The sequence below is a fragment of the Schistocerca piceifrons genome, chromosome 6, assembly GCF_021461385.2.
Source record: "Schistocerca piceifrons isolate TAMUIC-IGC-003096 chromosome 6, iqSchPice1.1, whole genome shotgun sequence".
Lineage (NCBI taxonomy): Eukaryota > Metazoa > Arthropoda > Insecta > Orthoptera > Acrididae > Schistocerca > Schistocerca piceifrons.
In genome coordinates this window covers 21548881-21573657 of record NC_060143.1, presented here as the reverse complement: position 1 = coordinate 21573657, position 24777 = coordinate 21548881, and the positions used below count along the sequence as shown (strand labels likewise).

Genomic DNA, 24777 nt, shown 5'->3' with positions numbered 1-24777 from the left:
GTAAGTGTCGGTAAGTGTCCACAATTGCTTGCACATTAATAGTGACCTCAAAGTCACCAAAGGACCGAAGCTGACCATATGGTTTGTTTACAGTCACTAAGTTACTAAAGGCATAGCCCACGCACTTGAAGAAATCACTTGAATTACTCCCACTGACATTAAGCAGTCTTGCTGTGCATTGACATGGTCATGTGAAGCAACTGGCAGCAGCCACATAAAAAAAAAAATAAATAAATAAATAAAAAATAAAAACAACCAAACAAACAAACAAGTGCAGGCAGAGGGTTTGAGGATGATGTGTGCCATGAAATTTCTTAATCTAATCTTGGGGCAAACAGATCCAGAAACTTAGAATGTGAAGACTGCAGTTCATGATAAAGCACTTGGTCTGACACCAAATGCACTGCATCTGGCACAGAAAATCCAAGAGTAGCAAAAGCATCCAACCCAAATAAATTTTAGGTACTCGTATTGCTCACCAAGTATGTAACAGAATGGACAATTGCCTTGTAACCTGTGTCAACCATGATTTGGCAGAGAATAGGAATCTGCTGTTAATGAGACCTTACCAGCCGACAATCGATATGTGCCAGTGGTGGGGACCCAAGCCTGGTGTATGTCTGTGACTTAACTAGGGACACAGTGGCTCATGTGTTGCCCTGTAGGTGCAATGATTGGTGATCATCAGCACTTCAGTGAAGTTAGTTCATCACCTGCACTTCAATGAAAAGTTTGTTCTTGCCTTCAAACAATGGCGGACACAACGAGATGGCATCAGTATCCATGTTCATTGATTCCTACAAGGACTCATAAAGGGTTAAAGATTAACACATTGCTGCTACCCGATGTTTCTTCCTACATTATGCAACTGGCCCACCACCTGTGCCAGGTTCGCTCGTGCTGTACAAAACGAATGACATGATAAAAGAACCTTTCACTGTTTCCACTGCTGATGATTGTGTGCAGTGGCCTCATGAACCTGTTTGTACTGTGGCCACCTCATTGTCCTCTAGTGCAGTAGGCTCTACACCTCGTGTTTGTATGCTGCCAACAATGGTGACATCACTCTAAGGCAGCCCGTCACATGGGGAACCTCGAACGGCTGTGCATTATTCAAAACTTCCTCCAACGTAGGGTCCTCAAACTGAAGGACATGCTGGTGCACTTCCTTACCAGAGGCTGAACAGATGAATGCGTCTTGTTCTAGGGTGTCTGCGTATGCCTTCTGAGACTTGGCCATGACAGAGCGGCATTTACAACTGAGGGCATGAAGCTTGGCTGCCCAAGCTCAATATGACTGCTGCAACTGTTTGTGATGTTGGTAGAATTTGACATGCACAGTGACCACATGCATAACTTTTGGTGGTAAGAGGACAACAGACGACACATACCGTTTTTACTCGAATCTTAAGCCGCACCCGAAAAATGAGACTCGAAATCAAGGAAAAAAAATTTTTCCCGAATCTAAGCTGCACCTGAAATTTGAGACTCGAAATTCAAGAGGAGAGAAATGTTTTAGGCCCCACCTCCAAATTGAAACAAAGTTGGTCCATTTTAATATGAGACACAATTTAGGTCGAATGAATGACGATACAGCTACAGTAGTTTGGTTCGAGTCGTAAGCTTAGCAGTTAAGCTTTACCAGGTAGCCATTGCTATGCATCAGGCGCTCCGTCCGTATTTATATGGGTACCCTTCCTTTTTCACTTGCTTTGTCTGGTTTGAATTGATTGCTTATTTTTCTTTCATCTCATAAGTGCCGTTCTCTTTGTTGTAGGTGTTTAAGTCACTCTAAGCTGAAAATGCATTACTGTACTGTGTCATGCATTGTTTGTCGCATTCTGATAATGAGTGTTTACGGCCTGTCGCCGCTCGCGGCATGGCTTGCTTTTGTGTGCGCTACCGCCGCCTACTAAGGGGGGGGGGGGGGGGAAGAGGACTTGTCTCATTAGCGAAGCAATGGCAAGAGACTGCTATTTGTTGTTACTTACACTGCTGTTTCTTTGATAATGATCAACAAGAACCAAATAGTAGACTGCGTATGATAGATAATGTTCTGAACGAGAATTTAGCAAACATTTTTCCCTGTTTGAAAATCTTTGCAGACGCCTCTTTAGTACATTACATTCTGCACAGAAATTAGAGTCATCTTAGATTTAAAAATCTAGTCAATTGCCGTGCTTCATTTCTGACTGTATCACTATTAGCCATTAAGAATAATACAAATATAAACATGACATGATATGTATATTCTTCCGCGTTTGCTGTTGTCTCACTCTAGTTTCGTAGTTTATTAGGCAGACAGGATTTAAATGAGATAGCAGCAAACACGAAAGAATACATCGCAAAATGTTTATACTCGTATTATTCTTATTGTAAAGAGAATACTGCATGTGATTCACAATTCATAAAAGTTCCTATTAACAACCATCTCTTCTCACAGGTAGGAAAAAATTCAGAATGTAGAGTTGGCCATATTGACAAAAACCCCAAACAGTCTTGCCAGTAGTACATTGCAATGCTGCTACATTCGAAGATGAACAATACGGAATTTGTATTTACTTCGTTGGATAATGTATGAAAATGCAGTGGTCGAAACTCTGGGCGGAGAAAAAAGCTCGTCTTCCTTTTTTTTTTTTTTTTTAATTTATTTACTGAGGCAGAGGTTTTGGCGCCAATATTTATCTTTGTGCCTGCAAAGCAAGCCTGTGTAGCGCTACATATATTGGACGGCAGAAGTTAGTTGTGGCGGCACCTACCAACATTTTTCAGAACTTCCGCTTACTTTGCACTCGATTCTAAGCCGCAGGCGGTTTTTTGGATTACAAAAACCGGAAAAAAAGTGCGGCTTAGATTCGAGTAAGTACGGTATTGTCAGAGGAAAGCAACACTGGTTCCTGCAGAGGAGCCAACTGACACAGTAGGCAATATATATATGAGGGGCTATCCAGGATACATCTACATCTACGCACATACTCTGCAAGCCACTGTACAGCGTGTGGTTGGAGGATACCCTCTGCCATTACTAGTTATTTTCTTCCCTGTTCCACTCACAAAGAGAGCCAGTGAAAAACGAGTGTCTATATGTCTCCATATGAACCCAAATTTATCGTAACTTATCTTTGCGGTCTGTACATGCAGTGTATGTTGGTGGCAGTAGTATCATTCGACAAGCAGCCTCAAATGCCAGTTCTCTAAATTTTCTTAATTATGTTTCTCAAAAAGAACGTCACTTTCCCTCCATAGATTCCCATTTGAGTTCCCAAGGCATCTCTTTAACACTTGCGTGTTGTTCGAACCTACCAGTAACAAATCTAGCAGCCCATCTCTGAATTGCTTCAATGCCTTCCTTTAATCTGACCTGGTACAGATCCCAGACACTTGAGCAGTACTCAAGCATAGGTCACACCAGTGTGTTCTTGTTTACAGATAAACAACACGTTCCTAAAATTCTCCCAATAAACCGAAGTCGACCATTCGCCTTTCCTACTAAGGGCCTCTCATGGTCGTTCCATTTCATATCGCTTTGCAACATTACACATAGAAATTTGAACCACATGACTGTGTGAAGCAGGACATCACTGATGCTGTATCCAAACACTACAGGTTTCTTTTTCCTACTCATCTATGTTAACTTACTTTTTTTTTTTTCCATCACATCAATTAGAAATTTTGCTTAAGTCATCTTGTATCTTCCTGCAGTCACTCAACTTTGACGCCTTACCATACAGCACAGCACCACCAGCAAACAGCTGCAGACTGTGAACCACTCTGTCTGCCAAATCATTTATGTATATAGAGGGCAACGGTAGTCCTCTCACACTTCCCTGGAGCACTTGTGACAGACCCTTGTCTCTGATGAATACCCACCATTGAGGGCAGCATACTGAGTTCTATAAGTTGAGACGACGTCAAGCCCCTCACGCATCTGTGAATTTATTACATATGCTTATATCTCAAGTGCTTTCTGGAAAACTGGAAATATGGAATTTGCCTGTCGCCCTTCATCCATAGTTCACAGAAGTGATGCTTTCTAAAACCATGCTGATTTGTGGACATAAGCTTCTCAGTCTCAAGAAAATTTGTTATATTCAGACTGAGATTGTGTTCAAGGATTCTGCAGCAGACCGACATTAGGGATACTGGTCTGTAATTTTGCAGGTCCGTTCTTGTACCCTTCGTATATACATGAGTCACCTGTGCTTTTGTCCAGTTACTTAGGACTTTGCACTGGGCAAGAGATTCATGATAAATGCAATCTAAAGGGTGGTGCACGAAATATGTTACCATTTTGTTTTTGAATATAAACTTTATTGTCAATACAATCTGAAAGGAACATATACTACAATGAAGAGCTGTCCATGGAGATTTGTTCTAACTCAGCACATGCTCAATATGTCCACCATTTCGTTTCCTAACTCCCTTCAAACAAACACTGAAGTTAGTGATTACCCTACGGCACATGTCTTCCGTAATTTCACTGCAAGCTTAAAGAATAAGTCCTCTGAGCTCCATTAAATTCCACAGCTTCTTGCTACTGCCTTGCCTTTCAACACGCAGTGGTTCATGCAAGATGAAGCAAGGCCACATATTGCAAACACTGTTGGAGTTTTTATACGAGCATTTTGACATGCGGATCATTTCACTCAGGTTTCCAGGTCGCTTCAATGACGGACGAAATTGGCCCCCCAATAGTCCAGACCTCAATCCATGTGACTTTTTTCTTTGGGGGTACCTAAAGGAAAAAAATTTCCCAAAACGTCCACGTGATTTAATGGAGCTCAGAAGACTCATTCTTCAAGCTTGCAGTGAAATTACGGGAGACATGTGCCGTAGGGTAATCACTAACTTCAGTGTTCGTTTGAAGGAAGTTAGGAAACAAAATGGTGGACATATTGAGCATGTGCTGAGTTAGAACAAATCTCCATGGACGGCTCTTCATTGTAATATATGTTCCTTTCAGATTGTGTTGACAATAAAGTTTATATTCAAAAACAAAATGGTAACACATTTTGTGCGCCACCCTGTAGGTAGGGGCCAGTGCCATAGAGTAGTAGAGTACTCTTTGTAAAACCATATTGGGCTTCCATAACTTATTTACATTCAAATCTTTCAGTTGTTTCTTTACACAAGGGATGCTTATTACTAAGTCATCCATATGGGAGTCTGCCACTTGGTCAAAAAGATGTTACATTTGTATGGTTCTCCTTCATGAACAATTTCTTGAATGCAAAGTTTAAAACTTGGGCTTTTGTTTTGCTATCTTCCAATACCGTACCAGACTGGTCAACAAGGGACTGGGTGGAAGCCTCAGACCCACTTTGCGATTTAACATGGAACCAGTCTTTTGTCGGGTTCCCTATCAGCCCTTTTACTAAGTTGGTTGTTGTATACTTTGGGCATAGATCTTTTTACAGATCCATAAATCTCTACTAACCTTTGCTTGTCATTGTTTGTACATTCTCTTTTGAATTGAGAGTGCAACAGCCTCCACTTCTCAGCATTTTCCACATTTTGTTATTAAACCATGGTTGATCTTTTCCATCCATAATTCACATACTAGGCACATATCTCTCCAGATCATGATTTACATTCTGCTTAAACGTTGCTCATAATTCCTCTACATCCATCTCACTGGAACAAAGTAATGTCAATTCACTGTCTAAGTGAGATGCTAACAACTGCTTATCTGCTCTTTCTAGTAGGAACATTCTCCTATTCTTCTACATTGATTTATAAACTTACATAACCATAGTTACTGTAATGACGACATGTTCGCTAATTCCCTTTTCTGTACTAATATTATTGATAAGGTCTGCCTCATTTGTAACTACAAGATCTAAGATATTTCCATTGCATTTGGGCTGCCAAACTAGCTGCTCAAGGCAGTTTTCAGAAAACATGTTCATAAGCACTTTGTATGACTGTCTGTCTGTACCTCTCTTCAATTAATCCATAGACATCCCAGTCTATACTAGATTAGTTAAATTCACCTCCATGTAGTATCGCAGGAGCTGTGTATTTATACACTACTAGTCATAGACTTTCTTTGAATGACTCAAGAACAGTCACAATGCTATTGGGCAGTCAGTAAAAACACCCAACAATTAACCTGGGTTCACCTACATGTTATAAGCAACCAGATAACTTCATTGTCACACTTAACTTTGACCTCAGTAGAGAGACAATATTTTTGTTAACTGCAATGAACATTCCCCTTCCTATGGCATCTAATCTGTCTTTCCAATGTACGTTCTGTGATTCACTAACTATGTGTCAGAGCTTTCCACTTTGGGTTTCATCCAGCTCTCAGTCCCAAGTATATTTTGAGTGCATGAACATATCTGGAGGGCAGTAAATTTGGGAACTTTGTTTTGAATACTTTGACAAATTACTGATAAAATTTTGACAGTTGAAGTGTCCTTGTTTATCAGAGTAACAAACTACCGCCTAGCCTAAAAAACCCTCTTATGCACTCCACAAGTACTCTGCTACCCGAGCAGCTACTTCCTTTGTGTAGGGGACCTCTGACCCACCCAATAATGCAGGTCTAGAAATCTGCAACCAAGACTGTCACACAGTCGACAGAGCCTTTGTTTCAGACCCTTCATTCGGCTCTGTACCAAAGGACCCCAAACAACTCTGGGATCAAGGCTGCAAACTGCGGGCTCTGCTTGCTTCTCACGCTCGTGGCTGAACAGCCTTCACCACCTTCCCCAGCAGCCTGATATGAACTGAGGATGGCCTCAGAACCCATGTGACAGACGTCATTGGTGCCGAAATGAGCCATATTTGCAGACAACTGCACCCTGTATGCTCAGGAGCTACAGGCAGGGCCACCTCAACATTTTGGATGAGCCCCCGTGCAGATACACTGAGTGCACATTGGCTTTCTTTCCAACTCTGAACGCTATCTGTCTAAGGGGCATAATGCGCTTAATGGTGGAGCTCCTGATAACTAGTAAACCCCTTACATCATGTGGCTGCTCGGACCCAGTCGAAGCAGTGGCCAAATGTTGACTCACAGGGTGAATGGGCAAAGCCAGACGCACATTAGCCATCTGTCTCAAGTGACATAAGTGTGTTACTATCCTCCACACACCCTACTGCGAGGGTGTATCCATTGTGTCAGATACACTAAGAGGTGGTTTTGCAACAGAGCCCATGGATGAAACAAGCAACACTTGAGGTATCCCATGTGATGCTCGGATTCTCTGCCACCACTACACCCCAAGGCAGCAGGCTGAATGTGACTGACCATAGCCAAAAACCCATTCAGCCGTTTGTGAACTGCAGGCAGCTCCACCTGCATCTGCACACAACTTGCACACATTCTACCCATCCTACCAAGCCTAACTGTAGAAGTAAACTGTAAAAGCAAACAGAATCCTAGATGTGCAAATTGCTACCCTTCTTGTCACAATTGGACACTGATGCATTAATTGCTATGTAGCTGACGGTTCAGAAGAAATGAGAACTGCTGCCTTACTGACTTACTTTTTGACCATGCAGAATGCCATGAAATTATGATGAAGTCATTTCTTGTAAGCATCCCAGTCTTCTGCAGATTCATCAAAGGGTGGGAATACCATTGGGTGAGCAACCAGCGGCAAGGCCTGGTTCAGTGGAGCCAGCAGCTGTTCCACACAGCTGCTGTACACTGTTGTTGTTAGGTGAGCAACTTCAGTAGACCCTCCGTGGTAGGGGTGAACAGCAGTAAATCCTGATGATGTAGAACACACGAAAATCCTGTCCTTGTTTGTTGCCACTTGTGTTCTAACTAGGAACACAAGAAAATAAAGTCTTAAATAACTTAAGTTCCATTGGGTCATGGGCTGACAGTGAAAATATGAGTACATAGAGAGCAATCACATGACTAGAATCCATTTGACAAATGAGCTGAGGCCCAAGCATGCACATGTAAAGATACAGTTTCCAACAGGTGCCATTGGTATCACATTGCTAATTAAGCCTGCTTTTAGACTTGGATATAGCACAATGGACCATATGCAAGTCATAAGCAGAATAGAACAATGCGCATGAGTGAACACTTTGTCAGGGTTCTTTCATTTCAAGTATGCTTCTGACTTAGTTTCAGAAAAAAACCTTTGCTAACATGCCTATGTTAGTACACTGAATAATCTATATGTTATTCCTGTAATATCCATTAGACTTTGTCAGGAGAAAAAGATATTTAGTACCACTTTATGAGCTTTTGTCTCTAGGGCAGTTGTATGGACAGGGAAGAAAATGAACAGAAAGGTAAAAATGGCTTAGAGTTCCTTCAGTAAACTAACTAAAGCCTTAAAAACTAGGATTTCAATGTACATGGAAAAGAAAGTTTAATATTAGTTTCAATTACCAATTTTGACATAGAGAGGCATAAACTTTTAATGTGAAGCCCATTCAAAAATTGTAGGTTGCTCAGTTAGTATTGGAGAGATGCATGTTGAAAATTACTAGAAGGGACAGAATAACAAACAAATGGATCACAGAACAGCCTGGTTTGGAAAACAAAGCTATAATTGTAGTGAAAATGAAATGCTGGTGGCTGAAACTTACAGCCATGTGAGTGTCTGCTTGATGGAACAGTGAAAAAGCTCATTCCTACATTCTAAGAGGTGAAAGATTAGTACATGTCCTAATGGAAGTTGAGTTGTTGATATTGCACGAGAAAAATTGGTGTGCATAGCTGAAAACTGTAAAACATGGAAAAGTATGGGAGGGTCTTTTATCCAGCAGTAATTGCCAAATGGTTGATGATGGTAATATACAAAATGGTAATGTGTTAAAACTATGTCAGTTGTATGTAATGTAATAATCTTAGCAAGAAATATTTGCCTTTTAAACATGTGTTAACTTGACATCAGCACTAAAATTACTCACAGCTTAACAAGGGTGGTCTGTAAAGTTCTAGCCATTACAGTGAAAATTAGAATTTTAGGTTTCAGAAAGCTTTTACTTTTCAACACAGAAAGCTTTTACTTTTCAACACAGTCTCCTACAACGTTAATATACGGGGCTATTACAAATGATTGAAGCGATTTCATAAATTCACTGTAGCTCCATTCATTGACATATGGTCACGACACACTACAGATACGTAGAAAAACTCATAAAGTTTTGTTCGGCTGAAACCGCACTTCAGGTTTCTGCCGCCAGAGCGCAGTGGGACAAAATGGCGACAGGAGCCGAGAAAGCGTATGCCGTGCTTGAAATGCACTCACATCAGTCAGTCATAACAGTGCAACGACACTTCAGGACGAAGTTCAACAAAGGTCTACCAACTGCTAACTCCATTCGGTGATGGTATGCGCAGTTTAAAGCTTCTGGATGCCTCTGTAAGGGGAAATCAACGGGTCGGCCTGCAGTGAGCAAAGAAACGGTTGAAGGCGTGCGGGCAAGTTTCACGTGTAGCCTGCGGAAGTCGACGAATAAAGCAAGCAGGGAACTAAACGTACCACAACCGACAGTTTGGAAAATCTTATGGAAAAGGCTAAAGCAGAAGCCTTACTGTTTACAATTGCTACAAGCCCTGACACCCGATGACAAAGTCAAACGCTTTGAATTTTCGGCACGGTTGCAACAGCTCATGGAAGAGGATGCGTTCAGTGCAAAACTTGTTTTCAGTGATGAAGCAACATTTTTTTCTTAATGGTGAAGTGAACAGACACAATGTGCGAATCTGGGTGGTAGAGAATCCTCACGCATTCGTGCAGCAAATACGAATTCACCAAAAGTTAACGTGTTTTGTGCAATCTCAAGGTTTAAAGTTTACGGTCCCTTTTTCTTCTGCGAAAAAAACGTTACAGGACACGTGTATCTGGACATGCTGGAAAATTGGCTCATGCCACAACTGGAGACCGACAGCGCCGACTTCATCTTTCAACAGGATGGTGCTCCACCGCACTTCCATCATGACGTTCGGCATTTCTTAAACAGGAGATTGGAAAACCGATGGATCGGTCTTGGTGGTGATCATGATCAGCAATTCATGTCATGGCCTCCACGCTCTCCCGACTTAACCCCATGCGATTTCTTTCTGTGGGGTTATGTGAAAGATTCAGTGTTTAAACCACCTCCTACCAAGAAACGTGCCAGAACTGCGAGCTCGCATCAACGATGCTTTCGAACTCATTGATGGGGACGTGCTGCGCCGAGTGTGGGAGGAACTTGATTATCGGCTTGATGTCTGCCGAATCACTAAAGGGGCACATATCGAACATTTGTGAATGCCTAAAAAAACTTTTTGAGTTTTTGTATGTGTGTGCAAAGCATTGTGAAAATATCTCAAATAATAAAGTTAGTATAGAGCTGTGAAATCGCTTCAATCATTTGTAATAACCCTGTACTTCATCTGGCTGTATTACAGTCACATTTCACAGTGCAGATCCCTCAATTTTACCATTGCTAAGACATTATTTGTGGGTAGATGCATGTTACAGTGAAAGATAATATTTTTCTGCAAACCATGCCTCTTTTTAACAGAAATCCTGTAGAGCTTAAAACACATGCTCTGACCTTTTCCACTGCTTACTTTCTTTGCCTTCTGTGCAGCTAAAGAACCTGCTTCTGTCCACTGATTTGATTGCTGTTTTGACTGTGGTGTGTAGTTGTGGATCCATGTTTCATCCATTGTCCCAAATCCACGTATTGTTTGAAAACTGTTGTATAAATTTGTTTCTGATCCTCAGTGAATAGGTGTAAGACATGGGGATTGATGCTCACATGGACCTTGCGCTAGGACAGTTAGAGAGAGCATGGTTATTTGCTGCTCTTATGCCTAACAGGTGACACTCAATGTTTCAGTTTATGTAAAACCATTGTCACTAGACTGAATAACTGAACCACCTATCACATAGGTAACTGACAGGAGGAATCACTGATGTCAGCACAGAGTGAATTTTGCACTCTCGAGCTGGGACAGCATTCCGTGTCGTACCACTAGTGGCAGCCCCATAAAAAGTCATTGATGTCAGCACTGGCTGCAGCCACACCTCTCAGCAGACACATCAGAAAGTATATTTATTTAGGACAAGCCACACACACAAGCAAGTCCTATTTTTCTGTTGTTGCCACAGCTGTTTCATGTAAACTGAAAATTCACTTTGCACTGAAGAAATAAAACTTAAAATTATAATTGCAGCTGCATCTCACAAGTTCATTAATATTAAACGTTATTGGAGCTCTTTAAGTGCAGGATTCAATTTTATTCCATAATGTCAATCTCTATTGTAACTGCATTGATATATCTTCATGGCTGGTTATTACATACCTTCAGGATGTGAGCTTTTTGGTAACACAAGTAGAAACACTTGAACAGTAATTCTGCTTTTGTGAGCTATATGTTCACCTTTCGTGCCTGAAGAAGAAAGCTCTATTTCGTGCAGCTAGGATTACTGTTTTACTTTAAGCATTACTGTCAGCAGTGCAAGTAATTTCACCTCTTGAAGGTGTGTACTGGTCAGGCATTCTGCCTCCTTGGAGTGATGCTATTTAATATTTTGTGCGTGCTGTATATCATACTACCATATTTTACAGGCTATAAGACACTACGGCCTCTAAGATGCACCTTAATTTTTAGCAATTTTTTAAGAAATAATATTTTTTCCATTTTTATTATTAGATTGCAAAGTCAGACTAACAAAATTCTTAGTTTATAAAACCAAACAGACCTTTAAAATCCCTGAAAATTGTCAGCTGAACTTTCTTCTTCTGCCTCTTTGTCTTCATCGTTACCCTCTTTGTGTATAGGATGGTCTTCACTGTCATCAAGAGCATTACTTATGCTGCACTTTTTGAAAGATTTAACAATGATGTCTTCCCCCACTGTTGACCAAGACTGTTTTATCCACTGACAATCTTGTTTGATTGAAGGTCATTTTAAAGCTCCCTTCAGTGTGAGTTCATTTTGGATTTCATCCGTCATCTATTTGTTCCATTCCTTTCTCATATACACTTTAAATGGTTAATTTATTGTGACATAAAGAGGTTGCAGTTGTGAAGTAAGTCCTCCCGGAATAACAGCAAGCTCTGTATGCCCAAGTCTCAATTTCTCTTTCATAGAATTGTTCAAATGTATGCTAAACTGATCTAGTTGCCTTTCTCGATTCACCTTCTTCAGACAACCTGTTATGGCGCCAAGTTATAACACTGCTGCTGGTAGTAAAGTTACATTGGAAATGAAGTTGATGGATTTTAATGCGGCCACAACACTGTGCTTGATAAATAACAGTTGACAAATGTAACTTTTGGGAAACTTGAGCATGACTGTGCAGTCGTTAAGATGTTGGATTATCATGTGGGGTAACTAAGCCATCCACAGCTAGGTTTTCTACGGTTTTTCGAAGTCACTTGTAGAAATTACCTGGATGGTTCTTTTGAAAAGGACATGTCTAATTTCCACATTTCCTCACACAAGCTTGTGCTCAAGAGTGTAATGATTATACTGTCTGTTATAAGCAGTCCTACAAACAGTGTTAAGTGCAGTAGTAGTGTTAATTGAATTTTTTGATTAAAAGAAGACAATAATAAGAAAAAAGAAGCACTTTCTTGGTATTTATTTTTGTTATAATTACAATAATATACGGCTAATATGAAATATCAGTTCTGATTTTGGGAGTGAGCCTCCACTACGCATTAATAACTGTCACTCACAGTTTAGATTGTTTCTGGTAATTTGGAACTTAATAAGTAAGTTTTTAATTTGATTTGTTGTTGTTGTTCATTGTTTTAGAATCGACTAACATACATGTAAGTTATATTTCAGGTTTGGTCTGTGTGATCAGATGAGGAATGGTGATAAAGTTATTATTTCTCCAAATAGAAGACTGTCTGTTGTAACAGACAGTCTTGGAAGAATTGTTTTAATAGACAATCATAAAGGAATTGCACTTCGTATGTGGAAAGGTATGTTCTCATACTTGCTACATGGAAAAGTATTTGTTTACTGTTGCATTGTACTTTGGGCATAGTCCATATCAATTCAGGCAGGCTATAGTTCAATTCTTTTATCGTCGCGGCTCACGCATGCCTGGCCAGATGTAGGAGATTGCTGCGTTGCCAGTTGCACGCGCCAAGAGAAGCAGCGCTGTAGTATAGTATAGTTCGCAAACTTACGTTTAGGGGGGAGCGCGCAGTTTATGAAGTAAAGCAACCACGGCCACATTAACCCTTTTGCTGCTACAGAGACGTGCTTCCCGCATTCCGCGCTGTGCACGATTTTGTCAATCACTGCACTGCTCGCCTGTGCAGACACATGGTGTTCCGACTGCTTTGACACACTTATCATTCGATTTCACAAAAAAATTTTTGGGCCAAAAAAAATTTGATTTTTTACACATCTTCTTGACTGATACCTTCCCCCCATAAATGACTTAATTTTGTTTCAATGTTCTACGCAGTTACTGTGCAGCATTAAATGTAGTAAACCATTGCACGAAATTTTGAAGAGTTTGCAGAGGTAAAAGTCCACAGCGTATACTTTCCGTATGGTCGATTTTAGTTGCCACTAGAAATTTCAAAAAATTACATTCAAACGAATAAAATTCATGAAGTAAGACACTTCAACATTGTTTTTAAATAAAGAAAATATTAAGCAGCAAATATGTTTTGAACTCAGAACCTTTTGCGTAGCAGCCAAACACCTTAACCATTACACTACCGCAGCTCGTCATTCAATGGAATTCCCGGAGGACTTTAAAGAAGCACGCAAAATACCGACAAACACTGCTGGTATGACTATGAATTACTCACAATTACTGCTGTTCTTTATTGCGTCATGAAAAAGCGGTTAGTGAGAATGAATTTCCTTGCTATCGCCTGAATTAGGAGGCTTATTGCTTGTTTGGTTTAATTAATTAATAGAATATGAAGCAATTGGTACAAAGAATGCTTTTTTCCAAACTTTCTTTTATAGAAAGTCTGCTATCAAGATATTGCTTTTGTTCAATTACTTTATTTATGACTGAACGTTTCTAAACCTGAAGACACTCGTCCGTGCTCTGCACTGCAGTCGAGCTCTGGCAACGTCGCTCTGTGTTCATTGGCTGACTGTGTTTTGTGACGTCAGATGCGCAGAACGAACCTAAACTCAGCCGCCGTCGTAAATGATGCGCACTTTAGGAACAAATCTTACCTTCATAGTCTCGGATGTTTTTGAATTTAGCATATGTTAAAATTAATGACTAAGCAAGGAACACACAATTTCCCCCCCTCCAAAACAGTTTCTGCTCCGAGATACAGACCTCCAAAGATGACACTGTACATACCATTTTGAAGATGAGAATTTTGGAAAAAATTTTAAAATGCTGTATCTCTGGAATAGTTCTACATATTTTGTTGGAATTTTTTTATTTGAAAGATAATTGCTTTATGATTACAAAGAAACCCTCCATTTGGACTTATCTGCCAAAGTTCTTCAAATTTTTTTTAATGCCAATCCATAATTTTTTTCTCTTCCCTGTTGATTACTACTGTATAGTTCTGCATTCCCTGAAAAGGAGAGCCCCCACTTTTAGATTGAACAGCTTTTATAAACAATTGAAATTTTGCAGTACATAAAACTCATTTTCTCATCACATAACGGGCTCTCAAAAATCAAAACCTAGCCTTATTTAACATAATTTTAATTTCGAAAGATGAAGAAGACACTCATTTTTCAAACATCTTAAATGGTTACGAAATATGTGTGAAAGGTCCAAGGACGTAAAATTTTCAATTTATACAACCTCTGTGCACTCTGTTTTGTACTGAAATTACCCAGTCAGTGGACTAAAAATATGTTCCACTGCTTCAGTATCTTCCTTTGGTATAGAGTGATGCTTTCCTGTTGAACCAAGAGGAACTGGAGCACTTACAATCTTCAAAACATTGTGAACAGGAAGTGAGCACTGATGGCATTGTTGCTGTCCTTCAGCTGGAAACCTATATCCAGCAGCTGGTCCATGTGGTAGCATGAAGTTCACTACAGTTATGTTTAACTCATAACTGGTGTCTATAATCTCTGCAATCTACCAGTCACAGTCATACACACACACCACAAACATCCCCCCTTCTCAGATTGTGAATCTGAATATTATCCTGCTGTTTCTGAGGTGTTGGCTGAACAAACGAAATTTCTTCTTTCTTGCTGTTTAAAGTGCATGCAATATGAGTTCATACATCGCTGTGAGTCCAAAAATGTGTCTTCTGAATTCCTTTCACAGGGGTAGTTTGTTTGGACCATTCTTCTTCTTTCTGCTCACTGAATTCTTCGATTTTCTCGTTGGACAAAAGAATAACGGCTGTGGATGTGTAAGATTTCACGACACTCGTAAAATCCTCAGCATTCTGAATTGCAGCTGTATTTTGTCTGGAAAGATTATGTTTTGTAGCATGGTACTTCAGCAGGCCACCTACACCATCACAAGGCCACTTCCGGTGGCCAGTAGCACTGTGTACCTAGTCAGTTGGCACAAGTGAACGGTTTTTAAAATGACTAGGAGCACTATCAGGAATAATGATGATCTTCTCTGCCTCTCTTTGCAGTTGAAGAATTTTGTGCATTGCTAGCAAAGCGTGTGCTGAGTCATGTCCTGTGGTATCACTTATAACTGCAACACTTGTGGTCTTGTTTTGAAAATATGTCACTCCTATAAAAATTGAAACCCGGTCATTACTCAAATGATACCCTTGTGCTTCTTGTGGGAGAATTACAGACCAGTTCTCAGCAAAATCACAGTGAAACACTAAACATTGTTCATCAGCCTGTACATACCCTTTCACTTCTGCAGTGTGTTGTTCTTGCAATTTCTTCAGATGCTGGTGTGTCACTGCTTTTACTGACCATTTACCAAGTTTATCAATGAAACTGTCAAAGGTAACAGTTTTCTTAGTTTATTTTCCTCCCATGTTGCATATGTAATTTCTGCAGAGTTATCTGCTACATCTTCCAGGCCAAGTGTTTGTAAAGACAGTCCTTCCTTTCAAGGGCAGTCACCACATTCTTGAAACAAACAAGTCTCTCACTTTACGTCACAGACTACTAATGACTTCGCACGCCCAACCAAGGTGTCATATGTCACATGCTCCCGTAAGTTCTTCAAAGTTATCACACAAAGCTCAAAATTCATGCAGTACACACATAAAAAGACATCTCTGGGTGGGTGTTGAACTACCTACTTAGGTTGTAGTGCATAAAATTTTGATCTTCCAATATGTGAAGTACATTTGCTCATATAAATTGCAAAAGTTTCTATAATACTGTGATTCATGTAGCTCTTCACTTTCACAACTTTTTGACCTCACAGATACGGTTATAGTGTCATTTTTTCACTCTTGCGAGAACAGTCTCATTTATCTTTCAGATAAAATGACTACACTATTTCAACTTGAGCTGCTTCTACAAGATGACCATAATAGGGATCTGGTCTTCCAAAGACTCCTTTTACAGATCTCACATTTCTTGATTTGTCTACCATGTACTTTGATACTGATGGAAGATGGTTCAAAATTGTTTTCTTTGATAGTCTCTCTGGAATAATATTTAAAACTTGCACCTTTTCACTATAGGATGCACAGTATTCAACAGCTGAATTTATATTTGTGAAAAATTCCTGGCAAGAGGTGCAAGAGTGCTTTTGTTCACTTTATTCAGAAGATGGAATTTCTACTCTGAAGAGTGTGGTCAGTTTTCTGTAGTGTTTTCATCCATAGCTTTAGTATTTTCTCTGTGCTTTCTTGATGCATAGATCTTATGACTCGACTTCACTGACCATGGTTTCTTAACAGGACTAACACCTACCTCTGTAGCTGACTGATTCTCAGGGTATTTAATTCTTCCATTATTGATGCAAAACCTGCACGAAGGGAGGCTTCACCTTGTTCAGATACTATCATTGTTGTTATTCTGTCTAAACATTTAGAACACTAAAAGTTGTCACTGGGAACATCTTCACTTTGAAACAGAGTCTTCAAGTGAGAACACTTATTCCTAACCTGATCAAAGTCTGTTTTTTTGTTTGTCATATATATATATATATATATATATATATCACTCTTTTACTGATATGAAAATAGTCAGCACACTTTACTCTCCTGTGGCCCCGTCAGAAGCCATTTCGAATAGTCCTTTTCACATAACACACTACAACTGTGTCAATTGGCAAATTCCATACGAAAACACAGAACTAACTGGATGGTCTCAGATTTCTTAGAAGTCTCTTCAGCAAACAAATTAGCGCTGAACAACTACAGTCAGAAACCTGCAATGAACAACCACGACAAAGAAACTGACAAGAAACTACAACAAAGTGTAAGAAATATCTGCAGTAATGAAAGTGAAAAGAAATAAATGCAACAAAGGAGTGATAAGAAATAACTGCAACAATGACAATAGAAATAAACACTGTAACGGAGAAATTGGTAAGAAACAAATTCTGTGAAGACATACATTACCCTTGAAAGTTAAATATATTTTTTTAAATAAAACCTATCCAACTTAAAAGTGGAAGTTCTCCTCTCCAGAGAATATAATAGTACATGGTACTAATCAACAGAAAAAAATCTTAACTTTTCTGGACTGGCATTTAAAAAAAAAAAAATTCTGTAAATTATAAAAAAATTGAAAAGGCAACAGTAAAAGAACTTTGACAGATATGTCCAAATTTAGAATACCATTTTAATCATAAAGCAAGTATCTTTCAAATAAAAAAACTCTAACAAAATATCTAGAACTGCTACAGAGATACAGCATTTTAAAAATTTTTCCGAAATTTTACATCTTCAAAATGGTGTTTGCAGTGTCATCTTTGGAGGCCTGTATCTCGGGACAGGAATTTTTTTGAGAAAACAAAAAAATACATGTTTCTTACTTCTGAATTTCAACATATGCTAAATTCAATAACATCCAAGACTATGAAGGTAAACCCCCTGCCTGAGGTGATACGGATTATGCCTTTGTTTCATTTCAAAGATTTATCCTCTACAACTGAGCTAGGTCTTTTTACTTCTAAATTGTGATGGCAGTCCACTATGGAATGTGTTGTGGTTACTTGCGTACCACAGTATGGTACTGGGTACCTAAACTGACACTGCATGAAGAGGTGAGACATGAATGTTAAAATAACAATGATTGTTACTGAAAATTGCCTACATTAAATAATGGGCTACAAAACTCAAAGTATTGTAGTACTTGTCTTAACTGAAATTGTGGAGGCTTTTCTCGTTTCCATACACGACAGTGCTTTATCTTCAAACTACTTACTTGAGATATTACAAGCAGTAAAAAAATTTTTTACAATACTTTTTCAGTCGTAAAAAAAATATTGTAACTCTAGCTGGAAAGAAAGTAGATTATATTTGAATAGCTTGTAATTACCACTGGATGACATAGTTTGATGAAACTGAAAATATAGTAATATTGGATGAAATGCTTGCCAACAAAACTCTTATGAGCTGTGGCCGAATTGGTGGTAGTAGTTATCATGGTCACAGGCAATGAGGGTCACTAAGACTCACACGAAATATTTGTACAAATACTTGCACAGAAGTATAACGAATAGGAGACAGTAAAACGTAGGTCCTTTTCATGCAACAATTTGGTAGCCACCGCAGTAATCGTTTACTCTGGTTAGGTGGCTGCACACCACTGGGAACTATATTGGAACCTTACCCTGCAAACACCTCCATCTCTCATGACATAGTTGATGTTCTACCCACAGCAGCAGAGTTCCTTATTGCTAAACATGTGCATGAAAAAGAAAAGATAGATAAATTTATGGGAAATTGACATGTAGGACCCCCATCATGGCAATGTTGAATGTCTGTACTTTAATAGTTGTCTGAGAGACACTTGCAGTCACATTTAACATTATTTACAAATTTTCCTTAGCATTGCATTTAAAATGTTTGTTTCTATTTCTTCTGTTTCAGCAATCCTTACCAATCTGTTATATGTTGATTCATTTTAAAATTATTTTTCTCATTTTTTTTCATTGTCATTTATTCATGTTTGTTATTTACATACATTTATCAGTGTTGTTACTTTAATAGTTATGTAGAGCACCATGGAAAGTGTATATTAAATTATTTTATTTTAATTTCTGACCATGCAAAGATGTATACCATACACCACCTGATAATATCTCCCACCAATCCAAAGCTATTCCATCTTTTTGTTAAATAATTTCCCAACAGCTTCATAAATTTTATGCCAGTAGTGCTACATCTGTGAAGGTTTGAAATTAGTTTGTATGTTACCCAGAAGAGGTGCCGCCATAGCTCTTGTTTATTGTTTACCAGCATCCCTTCTGTTGGACTAATGCTGAAGTTCAGCCCAAAACAGTACTACTTCATTAATTTTAATGGCTGCAAACAATGTGGAACTCAGTGCGGTTATTGTTAGGTCGACAGTGTTAGGCGACAAAGCACTAGTGGCACAACTTGTTCTGACTTGTAACAACTTCTACCAGTTTAGACCTAGGGACTAGGAAGCTCATACCTTGAGAGACTCAGCCACATAATGTTTGTAAACGGTACTTGAAAGCCAGTGGTATTTCATGTCAGTTACAACTCCCCTGCCGTCCACTGTGTCCCTCTGTGAACATAGAAAATCCCATTGAAAACCCATTTCAAACCCTCTGTGCAGTCTACAACTAAGTACATTGGTCAATGTATGCTAGTATGGCACAATAGATACAGTTGGCCCTGGATGTGCCCTGACTGATGCTTATTGCTTTTCTGATATCAAACTAGAGTTGTGATGATTATGTCTGGTTGTGATGATTATGTCTAAGTATATGTTCTCAAAAATGCACACATTTTGAATCATCTGTGAGCCATCCAAGTACAAAGTTTAACTATCTTCAAAACTGCTCTTTTACCATGGTTAGTACACACATAAACGAGATGCAACATAAACATTCTAACAATTTGTCGTAAGCGTATAATCTGAACCTAACATTTTCCACTGCTAACTTGGTATTGCTTACACTGATTTTAGTGTATTATATACTAAACAACTATATTTGATGCATGTTTCATTGCAAGGAAAAATTACGAGGCCATCAAATATGTGCAATGTGTTAACCTGGTAAAGATGTAATCTTTCTAGCTTATACATTGTCTTACGAAAAAAGTAGATGATTTCAGAATTTCTGTTGACATCTTGAACACAACAAAATAATGTCTCTCCTTATTTTTGTACAAACTGTTAAATGGGAAACACTGAGAGAAGATCTTGTACTAGTAGTAGTAGTAGTTGTTATTGTTGTGTTTTTTGTTTGATGCAGTTCTCCGTGCTGCTCTATCCTCTGCAAGCCTCATCATCTCCATATAACTACTGCAGCCTACATCCTTTTGAACCTGCTTACTATATTGATCTCAAATTCTCCCTCTACAATTTTTATCACCCTTCCCAATACTTCCCTCCAGTACTAAATTGGTGATTCCTTGATGTCTCAGAATATGTTCGATCAGCTGATCCCTTCTTTTAGTCAAGGTATACCACAAATTTCATTTCTCACCAATTCTATCCTGATCGGTTACCTGATCTACCTATCTAATCTTCAGCAGTCTTCTGTACCCCCACATTTCAAAAGGTTCTATTCTCTTCGTGTGTGAACCGTTTATCTTCCACATTTCACTTCAATACAAGAATTTTAGGAAAAGGACCCGTTCCTGTTGAGTTTCAGACATACACAATGAAAAGATTGTTACACATTGTAGCTTTTGGCCAAAGTGTTCTTCAGCAAAGAAAACACACACACACACACACACACACACACACACACACACACACACACACACAGTCGCACAAACAAGCATACATCACGCACATACAACAGCTATAATGTGTAACAGTCTTTTCATTGTGCCTGCCTGCAACTCTTTGGGCCATCTTAACTGTGGGCAACAATCTTTCCTTCTAATCTTGTTGATATTCCAGCCTGAGATTTGAATTGTTTGATTTCACTGCCATACATGGGTACACTCCAGACAAACACCTTCAGCAAAGACTTCCAAACACTTAAAATCTGTATTCAGTGTTCACAAATTTCTCTTCTTCAGAAACACTTTTCTTCTTGTCATTGCCAGTCTATATTTTGTATCCTCTCTACTTCAGCTATCATCAGTTACAGCAAAACTACACTTTTCAAGGGACTTAAAAAGACGTAAAATGCGGTAAAATGTAAACTTTGGGAAATAATGTTTTAAGCTGTAAAAGTTACATATAGGCTCCCCCCTCCTTGCATTTTCATAGTTTATTTATGGTATATTTACATAATAGGTATCAAAATACTCATTAGGGACTTGTTTATTATCCAATAAAGGTTATCTAAATTTTCTATATGTTTACCCACTGACGTAATGGAACTGATTAACTATCTGGGAAGTAGAAACGTTTTGGCTTAATTTTGTTCAGCATAATCATTGTTTTTGGGAAGCATGCAAATGTGATTAATTATTTAAATAATGAAACATTTCATCAGTTGCGTATTTTTTCATGCTTAGAATGACGCTTTCCAAAAATTTATTCTCATTGTGAAACACACATATTTACATACATATTTTTTGTGATGTTTGCATATCTGCTAATGTGCATCTCTTGCAATCTAATCACCATTTTGAGGTTAGATGTCAATTAACTCTACAAGTGGCCAAACAACAAAATGTATGAAATGTGCTTTTGAGCTGTCATAATGAGAGCAACAATCACAGAGTTGCACATGTATAGTAGAGACTGAAAACTGTTGCGATTGGCCATTATTTGAACGAATGTTTTTATTCCCATGAGCCACCAAGCCAAGTAGTTGTTGGCATTGGAAGGAAATAAAGCATGCCTTGTTCCAACTTTTACCAATTCACACCTTTTGAGTAGAGTATTGTGGTTTCAACAAACTTAACCAAATAACAGTTGTAAACACTGCTTAAAGGCCAATGCCATGTGTGCGTCATTTTATGTCAATTACATCATTTTTGTCTCCACGAACATTGTTTCATAAAGCATAAATTGCCGAAAAATTATAATTATGATAAAGTAAAATTAGGTGCAAATTGACATTTAGCATGTAGGAAAATTGACGAGAGCAATAAAAAATGTCACAACAGTGGGAAAATGTTAATTCTGGGAACATAAAAGCAGGTTTATACTGTTTTGTGCTACCATATAGCGAAACTCATCTACTACTTTTAGTGTCTCATTTCCTAATCCAATTCTCTCTGTCTTGCCTGATTTAATTAGTTATCTTTCTGTTAACTTTGTTTTCCTTTTGTAATTTATGTCCTCCTTGCAAAACATTACCCATTCTGTTCAACTGGTTTTCCAGGTCTGTTCCAGTCTCTGACAGAATTGCAATGTCATCAAAGGTTTTATTTCTTCTCACTGAACTTCAATACCTTCTCAAGATTATTCTTTGATTTCCTTTACTGCCTGTTCAATGTACATTTTGAATAACATCCGGGATAGGCTACAACCGTGTCTCATTTCCTTCTCAACCAGTGCTTCCTTTTTATGCCTGTCTATTCTGATGTCTGCCATCTGCTTTCTGTGCAGATTGTATGTAACTTTTTGCTCTCTGTATTTTATCACTGCTACCCCTCAGAATTTCAGAGAGTATATTCCAGTCAATATTATCAAAAGCTTTCTCCAAATCTACAAAAACTTTTAAAAATAGGTTTGCTTTTCCTTAACTTTTCTTCCAAGATAAGTCATGTATTGCCTTGTGTGTTCCTACATTTCTTCAGAATCCGAACTGATTCTCCCTGATTTTGGCTTGTACTAGTTTTTTCATTATTCTGTAAGTAATTTTTGTTAGTGTTTTGCAGCTGTGTCTTATTAAACTGATAGTTCAGTAATACTCACACCAGTCAGCACCTGCTTTCATTGAAGTTGGAACATTCTCCTTAAAGTCTGAGGGTATTTCCCCTTTCTCATACATCTTGAATATCAGATGGAATAGTTTTTTTTGTGGCTGTATCTCCTGAGGATATCAGTAGTTTTGAGATAATGTCATCTATTCCAGGGGCCTTGTTTTGACTTAGATCTTTCAGGACTATGTCAGATTCTTCTCTCAGTACCATGTCTCCCATCTCATCTTCATCTACAGCCTCTTCTTCCTATAATATTGCCTGCGAGTTCGTCTCCCTTTTATAGACCTCCTATATAATCCTTCCACCTTTCAGCTTTACCTTCTTTGTGTAGAACTGCTTTTCCCTCTGAGCTCTTGAGATTCCTACAGCTACTTTTCTGTTCTCCAAACATCTCTTTAATTTTCCTATAGGTAGTGTTGTTCTCTCCACTAGTTATATGCTTCTGTATTCTTGCATTTGTCCTCTAGCTGCTCCTGCTTGGCCGTATTAACTTCCTGTCAATCTCATTTTTTTAGCTGTTTTTATTCCCTTTCAGCTGCTTCTTTTTCTGGATTTTTATATTTTCTCTGTTCATCAATTAAATTCGATATCTCCCTGTAATATCCTGGGATTTCTGCTAAGCCTTGTCTTTTTATCTATTTGACCCTCTGCTGCCTCTTCAATACCCATCTCTCAAAGCTATCTATTTGTCTTTGTTGTTTTCCTTTCCCCTGTTTCAGCCAATTGTTGCTAAGGCTTCCTGTGAAACTCTCAAAAACATCTGGTTCTTTCAACGTATGCATGTCCCATCTCCTTACTTTCTTCATTGTGACTAAATTAAACACCTACAGCTGTCCATACGATTTTATTTTATTTTGTTGCAACCAGTTTCAATGCTTCAATGCGTTGTCTTCAGGCTGTCATTGCTGTGACATGAGTTGATATGATCCCTATATACATCACATCAGTTGGATGTGTATCACATCTGGATACGCAGATAATGTGTCAGCACTGCCAGCTGACTCGAGAACCATTCAAATACAATTTTTGGAGTGCTGACACATTATCTGTGTATCCAGTAATATACGGGGATCATATTAACCTGTGCCACATCCTGTTTTCATGATTCTTAAATCAAGTGTTAGCGATGATTAAATTATGCTCTGTGCAAAATTCTACCAAGAGGCTTCCTCTTTCATTACTTTCACACAGTTTATACTCGCTTACTATTTTTCTTTCTCTTCCTTTTCCTACTATCAAATTCCAGTCCCTCATTACAATTAAATTTTCCTCCCCCTTAACTATCTGAATAATTTATTTTATCTTGTCATACATTTGTCAATCTCTTCACCATCTGCAGAGTTGGTTGACATGCAAACTTTACTACTGTGGCGTGGGGCAGCAGGTAAAAATGCTTGGTTTGTTAGTAATTTTGTAAGTTGAAATGTTTGGTAATCTTGTATGATTTTTGGATATCATAGCCTTTTACAAAGGCCTGAAACTATTCTTGAACAGCCAGTAAGCAATGGAGAACATATTGTTCTTAGTCTTGAGTCCTTAGGTTCACCATTCAGCTCACTGAAAATGAAATAAAATGTTCTAACTCTCAAAGAGTAGTGCAGAGGAGTCGGAAATAATATCAATAAATAAAAGTCCGCTGTTGTTTCAGTGAGAAGTATATTCTGACAAAATTTCAGAAGCACAAGTATTGGTTTTGAAAACATGAAAGCCTAGTCTCTCGTACTGAGCACCTGACGCAGTTCAAATTTGGTTTCTACATGTTGTCCCTAGTTATGTAAAGTTAATTGCTCATCTTAAAATTGGAGAAATAATCTTAGACGCTCACCACACAGTTTTGTATAATATAGCGGGTGGCACATGAAACAGAACATTAAAAATGATACATAGGTTTGCCAGTAAATCACTACCCAACTAGGTTCATTTTTA

The 24777-nt window shown here is 38.6% G+C and overlaps 1 protein-coding gene across 1 annotated transcript in view; it reads left to right on the top strand.

The window, feature by feature from the left end:
• The window catches only part of LOC124802945 (rab3 GTPase-activating protein non-catalytic subunit), a 171428-nt gene that overhangs the window by 13107 nt on the left and 133544 nt on the right, over positions 1-24777 (top strand). The window contains exon 8 of the mRNA XM_047264033.1: positions 12770-12909. Within this exon, the coding sequence (XP_047119989.1) occupies positions 12770-12909 (140 nt within the window). The remainder of the gene's footprint in view (positions 1-12769; positions 12910-24777) is intronic.